The following is a 12,049-nucleotide window of genomic DNA, read 5'->3' as shown; positions in this document are numbered from 1 at the left end:
TTTTTTTGTTTAGCTGTTTTGTTGCTGTTGAAGTAGCCTGCCACAAATGAAACGTGTTCAGACCTTCCATCGATCCATGCATCCATTTATCTTTTATCCATTTGTTTGAACACTACAGCCATTCATTTTTAAAAACAAATATTAGGGAACATTAGGGTCAAGAAAATAAAATGGGATTGTTTCATAATAAATTGCAATGCCACAAACTGAAAGCACAAACAAAAATAGCACACTAGTCAACTGCAACCATTTAGGTCAATTCCTGCACATTTTTCACTTCATTTATGACGAGAAAGGTCAACTTTAAAAGTATAGAAATTGGACAGCACATTTCAATTTAAAAAGTAAGAATTTCTTTCTATTATTTTCACTGCAAACATTACTTTGCAACTGTTTCATATTCAAAAAGAATGAACACATTTTTACCTTCTATTTTACCGTTCTGGAAATAACCATGAAGAGATGTCTTGTTTTTCAGTGTCTGAGATTTTGTTTTCATTCTCAGATGATCTGCCTACAAAATCTTCCTGGAATTAACATGTCTTTGTTCCGTTCACGAAAATAATGTGACTGCTAAACCTGCTAAACAAGTTTTAATTCTCGTCATTATTTCCTTGTACACTTGTAAGATGAGAACAGAGAAGATGGCAGTACAGTAATTCAAAAGAAATAGTGTAAGGACTTAGTGTAAATTAGAAATTATATATAGGCTATATTAATAAAATAAATCACTCATTGGTATATGGAGCAGGCCTGTTATAATAGACTCATTATCAGACTTGTCTCTGAAATTTATACAGAGCAAAAAGCAAAACAGTACTATATCTTCACAGAAATTATACATTTAAAAGGAGTAGTTCACCAAAAATGAACATTTGCTTCAAAAGGTGTACGTGACTTTTTTAGGGGGGCTGAAATCTTGAATCTTTAGTATTCATGGGAAAAAAAAAATTACCTACATCTTGGATGGCCTGAGGGTGCATAAATTAACAGCATATTTTCAATTTTGGGTGTATTTGTTTACATGTTAGGAAAATGCATTAAATACAGATTTTCTTGATTGCTAGCAGACAGTTAATGAAATAATTTCCACACAACTACAAACATATACTATAGCAGTTTCTTAGTTTTCTGACAAAAGACTTTCTCTACCTCCTCTTGACAGTTGTACTACAAAAATACAGAAGTTCATCAATGGTTTGATGAGTTTGAGGGTGTACAATATGTGTGCCAGTATTTAATGTACATAAAGTAATAAAAGTGCTCTCATCAAAGCACTGCTACTCTTTACTGTAATTATACTGTATGTAAGTTATAGAAACCCTGTAAGAGCATGTATGCCACCTTTCTTTATGGTAATTTCATGCATCATGGTCAGTGCTTTGAAGTTCATGAGGAACTAATGTCCTTTGATCCTTTCCTCTTCATTTTTCTTTCCCCCTCCTCTTCCACTTTGTCTCCCACCACTAGCATCCATTTTTCACAGTCCATAATCACCCGTGCTCCTGTTTATATTATCCAACGATTAGTGTGTCATCAGTTTGGTTGCTTAATGTTTACACATGAATAAATAAGTTATATTTGCGTTCATATTGTGATGCTTGAGGTAATTATTTGTGTAGGCTACTTGGTTTTCTGAAAGTTGGACTGTGTGAAAACAGATAAAAATGAAGTCAAAGTTTTGAAAAAAGTCTTTTTTAATAACTGAATGAATGGTTTGGGAAATTGGGTCAAATTAATAAGTTACAATGTATTAGCAATACAGAATAACACTTGATAATAAGTTACTTACATTTTACACATACTTTTCAACACGATTCCCTATAAGAACTGTTCTGCATTCATGAGCAGCATAGCTGCTTCCTTTTGCTTGTATAATTGCTTGTATAAGTGGTTCTGGGACTCGCTCATTCTCTTTGCCACCACCTACTGGTGGTTTTAGTTTCATATTTGAAAGTTTTATTTTATTTGTATATTTTTTCTCCATCATATATCTTTGTTAAAAATTTTACATTTAAAACATTAATCTCATAACGTAGTTTATGCAATTGTAATTGCAGTGTAAATGACATTATTATTTTATCAAGATTTCCCTTCAATTAAATCTGAGAAATGCTGTTCTGGTCTTGGTCTTAGACCCTCAAAGTCATGATTTGTTTTAGTTACTTTGGACACACTTCGACACACTTGTTTAGGTGGCACTAATGTTTACAGTAAAACATTTACTATAACGTGTTTATAGAAGCACACTTTGATATTGCTTCAATGCAGAAGGCAGATTCAGAATTTAATGGAAAGGGTAGTTTGTTTGTTAAATAAAAAGGCAGTACAACTGGAGAATATCTATTGGTTTACAGCAAGAAAAATTGATCTCAGTCAAATGCTATGCAAAAATATGGAGTGATTAATTTTCAAGGAAAGACATCCTAGTAAATTCAGTCAAACTTGTAAAGTGGTCCTATTATTATGGCTTTTAACAAAGTCTTGATTTTGTTTTGGGGGTTTACTAGAACATACTCTCATTACAGTTTATTTTTCTCATATTTTACATTATTACAATACCTCTCCTTATATATGGTTTTGATTTGATACTTTATTAATCCCACACTTGGCTTGAATAGTTCCTGTATCAAATGAATTGCCCGCCATCTAAAATACGAAATGTGCTGTTATTGGTTAATTGGGCTAGTGTGTGTTATGATTGGCAACACTCGAGAAATGTCATGCCCCTTACCATAGCCGCCTGCCAGCTTCAGTAAATATTGTGTCAAAACAAATCAATTCGAGCATGATTTAAGGTGGTTGCTGCGTCATAATCTGCTATGCTAAAGGTGCAATGACTTCAGAAATATCCATAAAAAGTACTGCTAAAAAGAGGCAAGTACTTTTTATATGCAGCAGAAAATTCTGTTATAAATGAAGAAACAGAATTAAAATTGCTTTTGATAATCAAGTGGTGCAGTCACACAACATGTATATAAAGAAATACAGAATCTTAAAGGAATAGTTTCTATAATTTACCCCCCATGTCATTTAATATCTTCATGCATTTCTTTCTTCAGTTGAAAGGAAATCAAGGTTTTTTTGAGGAAAGGATTCCAGGCTTTTACTCCATAGTGGACTGCAATGGTGGCCAACAGGTGGAAGGTTCAAACTGCAGTTTCAGTGCAATTTCAAAAGACTACACGATCCCAGCCGAGGAATCCAAGGGTCTTATCTAGTGAAATGGTCGGTCATTAAAAAATAGCGTGGTTAGTTCTTTGTGTTCAAAAAGGTAGGGTAGGCCGAAAAACTTCAATCTAAGTTTCTCCTCCAACTTCAAAATTGTCACACAACATTGTTTTATCTTTAGTTTTTAAAAGCACTTTGCACTTTTGCTTTGTAAGACTGGGTTTGTACATCCACCTGCATGATTATGTAAGGGTTAAAAATAATATATAATATATATATATTTATTTTTTTAAATAACCAATTTTTACACTAGATAAGACCCCTTTTCCTTGGCTGGGATCGTATAGAGCCCTTTGAAGCAGCACTGAAACTGTAATTTGGTCTTCCAACCCATTGGCCACCATTGAAGTCTACTATATGGAAAAATGTATTACCGTATTTTCCGCACTTTAAGGCACACTTAAAAGCCTTTAATTTTCTCAAAAAACAACAGTGCGCCCTATAATCCGGAGCACCTTATATATGGATATGAAGGTTTTGTAGACATTCCCTTTAGCACAGCTCCATCTAGTGGATGAATAACACGAACCCAGTCAAATGTTTGACTGCAGTATCTTCTATTCTATGCACCTTATAATCCGGTGAGATATAGTTCTAAAATAGGCCATTCATTGAAGGTGCGCCTTATAATACGGTGCGCATTATAGTGTGGAAAATACAGTAATTTATTTTTGACTGAAGAAAGAAAGAAAGGAACATCTTGTCTAGGAAACTGGTTTATTTACTGTGGTAAATATGTGCTGCAGTGGAGCTTGGTTTTGCAAAGTGTTTTCATGGTACCAAAGTTTCAGTATTTGGTACCTATACCAGTGAAAACGTCCCAGGTTACGTATGTAACCATGGTTCCCCGAAGGGAACGAGACACTGCGTCTGAAAACGCTATGGGAACGCCCTTCAGCGTGACAAGCTCTGATTAATATGTGAAATCAGTCTAATGAATGGGCGTGACATCATAGGCGGGTGATGTAGCAACCAGGAAGCTATAAAAAAAAGCATGTGAGGTGGAATGAGCGTAAGCTTCTAGGAATGAAGCGAACTCTGGCAGGGATGCCGGAAGTATGGCTTTGAGACGCAGTGTCTCGTTCCCTTTGGGGAACCATGTTTACATACGTAACCTGGGACTAGGGATATGCCGGTATCAAATTTTCCTGTTGCGGTTAATTGATAATGCTTTTATCACGGTATACGGTATTATCACGGTATTGAAATTTTGTTTTCAAAAGTGGTCATAATACAGTATAACAGGTTAATGTGGTGTGCCCCGCTCTTCCCCAGAGGGGCCTGCCCTCCGAGGTCCTGAGCCACAGTATCAGGACTCTCAAAGCTAAAGTCTCCTATTAAAAACGATGGTCCTCAGACCGATGTCAACTGCAAGGAAAACTTGATTGACCAGAGCCTGCTCAGGGGCAGGACCCAATGAAGCACACTTGGCAGGATGCAGGGTCAGAACCGCTTGAAGCCTTTGGGCTGGGAGCGCCACTCTGACTCTAGACTCTGCGGCAGAGTACGAGAAGTGATACCCCCAGAATGAGGAGCTGGAACATGATATGGTTTGGACTGCTCCGCCCAGTAGCCCCTGCTGACTGCCTCAACCTCCTTAGTGGAAGAGAGGTAAACACGTGCTCTTATTTAAATTTTACATCCCATGAGCTCTTGTATATCTGACTTTTCAAAGTGAGATAAGTGTCATTATATTCCTCAGAATGAAATGCCATCAAACAATCAGATGAGTAAACACGGTCTGACTTGTGATACAATTCATATCGAAGTGATAAACCTAACTTCTCATATTCCGATTAATACTGAATTTAATTCCTCAGAATTAAATGCAGGTAAACAAGCAGACAAGCATACACGGTCTAACATGGTAAGATTCATATCAAGAATAAAAAATTATATATCTAACTTCTCGTAGTTAGATAAATGACTCACGTAATTCCTCATTATTAAATGGATCCAAGCAACCAAACTAGTAAACGCAGTCTGGTGTGGTAAAATTCATCGACAGCGCGAGTTGATCAGGTCCCCGTTGACTTTCAAGAGTCAAGTCAGGTCCCAGTGGATGCTCCAGAGTCAAGTCAGGTCCCCGTTGATCAGATCCCTGTTGACTTTCCAGAGTCCAGTCAGGTCCCATTGGACTTTTTTACATTTTTTTGTCAATGACATTTTTTTGTCACTCCCTGACTGCGGGTGTCACTGTTGGACAGTGTTTTCTATACTTCCCGTTGGCCTTCTGTAGCTAATTGTAGCTCAGTGTAGCTGTTTTTATTTTTTCTCTAGAATCTTTATCTTACTATCACTCTCTGTTTTTTAAAGTGATAAAATATAACTTAATTCACACCATATTTCTGATATTATCGATTTATGATATTGTCTTATCAAATTAATTTTGATCGTTCACTTTTATTTTATATCAGTGAGTGCAGTACACCTGCAATGCGTTAACACTTGTTAGCTTGTCATTAGCGTTTTCATTCGAACCTATTGCTGTTTTCTTTTCTTTTCTCCTCTCCTCTCTCTCGCTCCAGTTTTTCACAAGTTCATCAAACAACCGCAGTAAAAATATTTCATCAAGCACGGCGAGTAATGGCTTCTCCTGCTATTGTTATTTGCAGCTCTTGCCACATGTACAGTTTATCCATCTCTGTCGCAGATGAGGGATTCACATGTGATAAGTGCAGGGAAATAGTTAGGCTGACAGAGAAGATTTCAGAATTAGAGACACGCATTCAAACTCTAATTGAGGACAGTAAGAATGTTAGGGCTCTAGATACGGCTTTGGATGCGTCTAGCTCAGGGATTCCTGTACATTGTTCGGTTCCGGCAACAGAACCCCTGCAGCAGGGCAACTGGGTGACAGTGAGGCAGCGTAGTCGTGGGTCAAAACACCGCTCTTCTGTTCCGATCAAAACATTAAACAGGTTCTCCCCACTCAGTGATGCACCCACTGAGAAACCAGATGAAAATGCTCTAGTTATTGGTGATTCTATTGTATGGAACGTGAATATAGAGACACCAGCCACCATAGTCAAATGTTTACCGGGAGTCAGAGCGCCTGACATCTTGGCAAATTTAAAAGTGCTGGCTAATGCTAAACGTAAATACAGTAAGATTGTTAAATTTTGTTTTGTGCAAACTTCATATAGCCAAAATTGTAAATTCTACTTCTTGTCACAAGTATGGAAGAACCATCACTTCTACCACAAAAGACTGCTTATTAAGTTATCTTCCTGATGTATCCAAATTCCTTAGCATATCCAAAACCTCAGAACAACTTGATGATGTAACAGAAACTATGGACTATCTCTTTTCTAGCACTTTAAATACAGTTGCTCCTCTATGCTTAAGGAAGGTTAAGGAAAACAAACATAACCCCAGGTATTTATTCAATACAGTGGCTAAATTAACGAAAAATAAAGCTTCAACAAGTGTTGACATTTCCCAACACCACAGCAGTAATATGACTTTATGAACTACTTTACTTCTAAAATCAATACTATTAGAGATAAAATTGTAACCATTCAACCATCAGCTACAGTATTGCATCAGACAGTGCACTATAGACCCCCTGAGGAACAGTTCCACTCATTCTCTACTATGGGAGAGGAAGAATTGTATAAACTTGTTAAATCATCTAAACCAACAACATGTATGTTAGAGCCTATACCATCTAAGCTCCTGAAAGAGGTGTTTCCTGAAGTCATAGATCCTCTTCTGACTATTATTAATTCTTCATTGTCATTAGGATATATCCCCAAAACCTTCAAACTGGCTGTTATTAAGCCTCTCATGAAAAAAACACAACTTGACCCCGAAGAACTAGTTAATTATAGACCAATCTCGAATCTCCCTTTTCTGTCCAAGATACTAGAAAAGGTGGTATCCTCACAATTATATTCCTTTTTAGAGAAAAATGGTATATGTGAGGATTTCCAGTCAGGATTTAGACCATATCATAGTACTGAGACTGCTCTCCTTAGAGTTAGAAATTATCTACTCATCATCTGATCGTGGGTGTATTTCTCTATTAGTTTTATTGGGTCTTAGTGCTGCGTTTGACACAATTGACCACAACATTCTTTTGGTTTCATGGTTTAAATCATACTTATATGACCACTATCAGTTCGTAGCAGTGAATGAAGATGATATGCTGATGATACTCAGCTCTATATTTATTCACGGCCCGGTGAAACACACCAATTTGAAAAACTAATGGAATGCATAGTCGATATAAAAAACTGGATGACGAGTAATTTCTTATTGCTAAATTCTGAAAAAAAAACACAGAGGTGTTAATTATAGGACCTAAAAACTCTGCTTGTAATAACCTAGAACACTGTCTTAGACTTGATGGTTGCTCTGTCAATTCTTCGTTATCAGTTAGGAACCTAGGTGTGCTATTTGATCGCAATCTTTCCTTAGAAAGCCACATTTCTAGCATTTGTATAACTGCATTTTTCCATCTCAAAAATATATAAAAATTACGGCCTATGCTCTATGTTAAGTAAGACAAAAAGCTTTATTTTTCACAACAGGTTTATTGACTTGTAATAGCAATTTAAGGTGGAATATGTGAATGTCGGGTCCAGTCGGGTCTGTGTCTTCCCAGCGGGTTCGGGTCCAGATTTCAAATAATATACAGGTCTGGGTCGGGTCCTGGTAGGCATTTCTCGGATCTACACAGGTCCGGGTCCAGCTTTTGAAATATTAGACAGGTCCGGGTCGGTTCGGTGTAGTACATTACGGGTCTCTTTCGGGTTCGGCACAAATTTTTGGACCCGTAAAGACCTCAAATCTACACCACTCTGTCCCTTCTCCGATAAACTCTCTGCAGTTTTCCTGTTTTTATGAAGCCCTCCATTAGAAATACGTAATTGGTTCAGATTAGTTAGCTGGCCCACTGTGTTGTGATTCACTAAACTGCCTAGTGCACGTGCAGAAATGCCAGTCTCCTCACCTTGGAATGTGCTCCAGCACGCAACGTCACCGTGAGCTGGAGTGACTGCGGCTCCAGCCACTGAGTGGCAGCACTGGTTTTCGACTAGTGGTGGAAATTATGATTCTTACAAGAGATTAGTTAATTGTCAGTTCGTTCACCAAAATGATTCGTTCAGATTCGTATGGCTTATGTGTTATGTCTTAAGTCAACGAACATTATCACTTGTGACAAAAACTGATTTGGCTTTATTAAAATGTGTGCATAATCGCATTCATTATATAAAGTCTAATTAAGTTGTTCAGATGAACAAAGCAGGAGGTTTTCTTGCATAATTAGCATTTTAATTGTTTGGTCAGACAGTTCGTATATTATATATTCACATTCATAAATCGGGGATTAAACGTTTAGTTATGTTCTGTATGCTAAATATGAAAACAAGCGTTTGTGCACAGTACCCAGGGGCGCTGCACAAGATCCTAAGTCCTAATGCCCCCCACCCCCCCTGAAAATATATATTCCAGACTTTTCAAGGGCCCTCTCTTCCTTTGGGGCCCTGGTAATCAGTACTGGTTTTACCCCCAGTCCTGCGCCCCTGACAGTACCTATAACTGTGCTCTGCATTTTGAGAGACTGACATGCTAATTTGCCAACTGACCCAGTTTACTCTCATTCATTTCGCTCTCGAACGAGATATGTACCAGTTCATTTAATTCACAAACGACATGTGTACCAGTTCAGTCATTTCATTCACGAACAAGATTTACTAAATCATTCAGCTTGTTCACGAATGACATGGGTATCAGATCAGTCATTTCATTCACAAACGACATGTGTCATTTCATTCAACTCAAACGACATGTGTACCAGTTCAGTCATTTCGTTCATGAACGACAAGATCTCTAGATCTTGTTCAGACTCGTATGAATGCATTCAGTGAAGGGCGTATTCATTCACTACATTAAAAAAAATCACATGCTCCATCACATCTCATACTCGAAGGCTATTGGCACGAGGTTGAGTAATGCTTTGACAGGTTGAAACATTTCAGATACCCGGTTCACCGAGCTGCGCATGCGCTGCTTGTAGCTCCGCACTTCTGTGGAGAGAGGAATTTCAGTGAATGAGAAATGAGTCAGTGGATTACGTGAACGAGAACAAATGTTCAAAAAGAACAATTCGTTCACGAAAGACACTAGTTGTGACAGAACACACAAAAACACATATTAACGAGAAATAGATTTGCCAAGAAATCTGATATTTATATAGACTACTCAAAGTCAAAGAGCCAGTAAGATGAAAATTCTAAGCTTCCTATCACTGTTTATAAGTCCTGTACAACAGGTTTAAATCCATACAAGGTTAAAAAACATTGTCATTTTGTCAAAATATCATTTTAAAATTACCTCAATTCTCAGAGATCCCCAAACGGTTCACGTGAAGTTGTTCAAAAGATTCAGTTTCCTTAAACCCCACCTTTCGGTAGCATACTGTGTTCTGATTGGTCAACTGACATAGTCAGTTTTCATTGGTGGTTTCGCACACCACTTCACGGTAAACAATGCATTAGCATCTTTTTGGGGTGAATTATGTCTTATTCCTCTCATCGCGAAGCAAACAGTAAAATAAAAAACTTGAACAGTCTCGCAGCTTTTTCTTCTGTGTGGTCGTATTCAAGCCGCACGCTTCAGTTTGAATTTTGAATAGCGCGTTTAGCGCGGGGGCGTGGTCACATTAGATATAATGAAGGCAGACTTGAAAAAACGGACATTGCATTGTTTTCAGATGGATTACTTTATCACAGAATATCTGTGATATTTTCGTCAGCACTTGTTGTTTTAAAGTAGACATGTCAAGCTTTCTATAGATATCTCTCTCATGTCTCTTAGTTGAGTATTCACGGAGTTACACTTCATTTTAATGACGTGTTTGTAAATGAAGATCAGCACAGACAAAGGCTGCAGACAGCACACATACTGATAAGACGCTCAGGAGAAAACAACTTACAGGTTGTGATTCGGAGATGCTTGTTGGTCCAAATAAAGTTGGTAATGAACCCTCTTTTATGGCCACACGCTCTGAAAATCCTGCCTTGAACTCACCGAGATTAGAAAAGCAGTCATCAGTGAAATGTTGTGAACACAACAAAAGGGATTTGTTGTAGATGCTATCACACCACCATCTGTGTGGAGGGGTGGGGCAGGTCAGAGTTTTGTTTCTCCCAAGACGGTAGGCGGAGATTATTATGCAAAGTGTTCTAGTGACATACATAGAGATGGGCAAAAGATTTGAAATCTATAACGACTCGTTTCAGCGATTCAGAGTCAACTCCTTACTTTAGAAGCCAATAACTTTATAAATCGTGTCCTTTTTGGTTTAATTAGTTTGCACATTGTTTACACTGATGGACAGCTACATCATACACTGTAATACAGGTAATTTTTGATTTCCCATCTGTGTGGCTCTTTAAAGAAGCAAGAGAAGCAAATGAATCAATTCAGTTTACAGAAATAAATGGACTTTCAGGCAGTGAAACATGGACTGGGCTTGCTTACTCAATATCTGGCCATATATAAATGTAAAGTCAATTATATTTGCATTAAAACATTGGATGGGAGATCCACTCTCTGTAGTTGGATATGATTACTACTATCAAATAAATGTAAAATAAAAATGCTTTTCATTTTCGGTGAAGCTGTAAAACTATTTTTATATTTATTTATTTAAATAATCAGTACAGAACAGTATGACAAAAGGCAAATGTATATATATATATATTTTTTCAGAAATTTATGCAATCATGCCTACTGCACCATCATATTAAACATATTCTTGATTAAATATTAGATCTGTTGATTGTAAGAAATTGTTATTAATATGTCAGAACATAGAAATACTTCTTCCCAGAAATCAGTAACTGATAATACGGTTTACATATACTAGCAAGGTAGAAAACTTGTTTGGAAAAGGCTGTTTAACATTTAATAAAGTAGACTATAGTTTTAATGAAGTTAGCTGATTATGCATTCACAAAAGTATCTGTGCCACTGGAATTGTGTGAAGATGTAGCTGCTGAGAAAGCTTCAGAAACGTTGTACACATCTGCAAATAGATATTCGCACATTATTTAAAATATTGGTCTTTTATCAAAAATGCTGTACATCAAAATATGTAAGCAATTGTAATCATTTAAATAGGAAGGCTTACTTCTTCTCCGCATCCTTTGAAATAAACTCTGTATGCCTGAAGATGACGGTCCTGCACTAGTACTCTGTAATTTAAAGATTTAAGATATCAGCTGTAAACTGAGGACATCTATCATCTGGTAACATAACTGAAAGAGTAAAAGCCACATGTAAGATCTCATGGATCATATGCATTGTTTTGCTGTCACTTACCCTGGTTCGGTTAGAGCTGGTAAGGTTCCTTAGTGACAGTCTTCCTGCCAGAGCCTCACGGATCTGTAACCATGTATGACAAAATGAGTTAAAGCACTGAAGAAGTGCTGAATGACTCTAAATCTATTAATAAAATTATTCTGACAATTGTTTTCATGATATAAGAGGACAAAAATAAATGTATACCTTGCTGTCTAAAAGTGTTCCAAACACCAAAATAAAGAACCCCTGCACAAATGAAATACATACATGAGGAAAATGTTATGGTTAAAATACTAGTTGGTGTTCAACTTTTAATAACAACAAAGGAAGTAACTTATTGTGCATGATAATATGTTGTAAGGTTTTATAATGTATTGTTACAATGATAGTTATTCTATCATAATTATTGCATTATTTGCATTACAATTACTGCACTTAAATAAAGCACACAAAATAAAAACATGACAAAGTCAAAATAAAAAGTGAAGTAGTAAGTAAAGTA

The 12,049-nt window shown here is 36.9% G+C and overlaps 1 protein-coding gene across 50 annotated transcripts in view; it reads right to left on the bottom strand.

Moving 5' to 3' along the window:
* Window positions 1–10,841: 10,841 nt before the first annotated feature.
* Window positions 10,842–12,049, bottom strand: part of adgrf6 (adhesion G protein-coupled receptor F6) — a 67,038-nt gene continuing 65,830 nt past the window's right edge. For 43 of the 50 annotated variants that reach the window (XM_052587206.1, XM_052587204.1, XM_052587205.1 and 40 more), the window contains 4 exons: window positions 11,752–11,793; window positions 11,566–11,628; window positions 11,375–11,438; window positions 10,846–11,269 (listed from right to left, as the gene is read on the bottom strand). In XM_052587206.1, the coding sequence (XP_052443166.1) occupies window positions 11,187–11,269; window positions 11,375–11,438; window positions 11,566–11,628; window positions 11,752–11,793 (252 nt within the window). In that variant the 3' untranslated portion in view covers window positions 10,846–11,186. Of the gene's footprint in view, window positions 11,270–11,374; window positions 11,439–11,565; window positions 11,629–11,751; window positions 11,794–12,049 lie in introns of all 50 variants that reach the window. The other 7 variants (XM_052587221.1, XM_052587220.1, XM_052587224.1 and 4 more) reach the window with 2 other exon arrangements.

This window comes from Carassius gibelio, chromosome B20, assembly GCF_023724105.1.
Source record: "Carassius gibelio isolate Cgi1373 ecotype wild population from Czech Republic chromosome B20, carGib1.2-hapl.c, whole genome shotgun sequence".
Taxonomy (NCBI): Eukaryota; Metazoa; Chordata; class Actinopteri; order Cypriniformes; family Cyprinidae; genus Carassius; species Carassius gibelio.
Note: the sequence above shows the minus strand (reverse complement) of the source record. Positions and strands in the feature narration are given on the sequence as shown.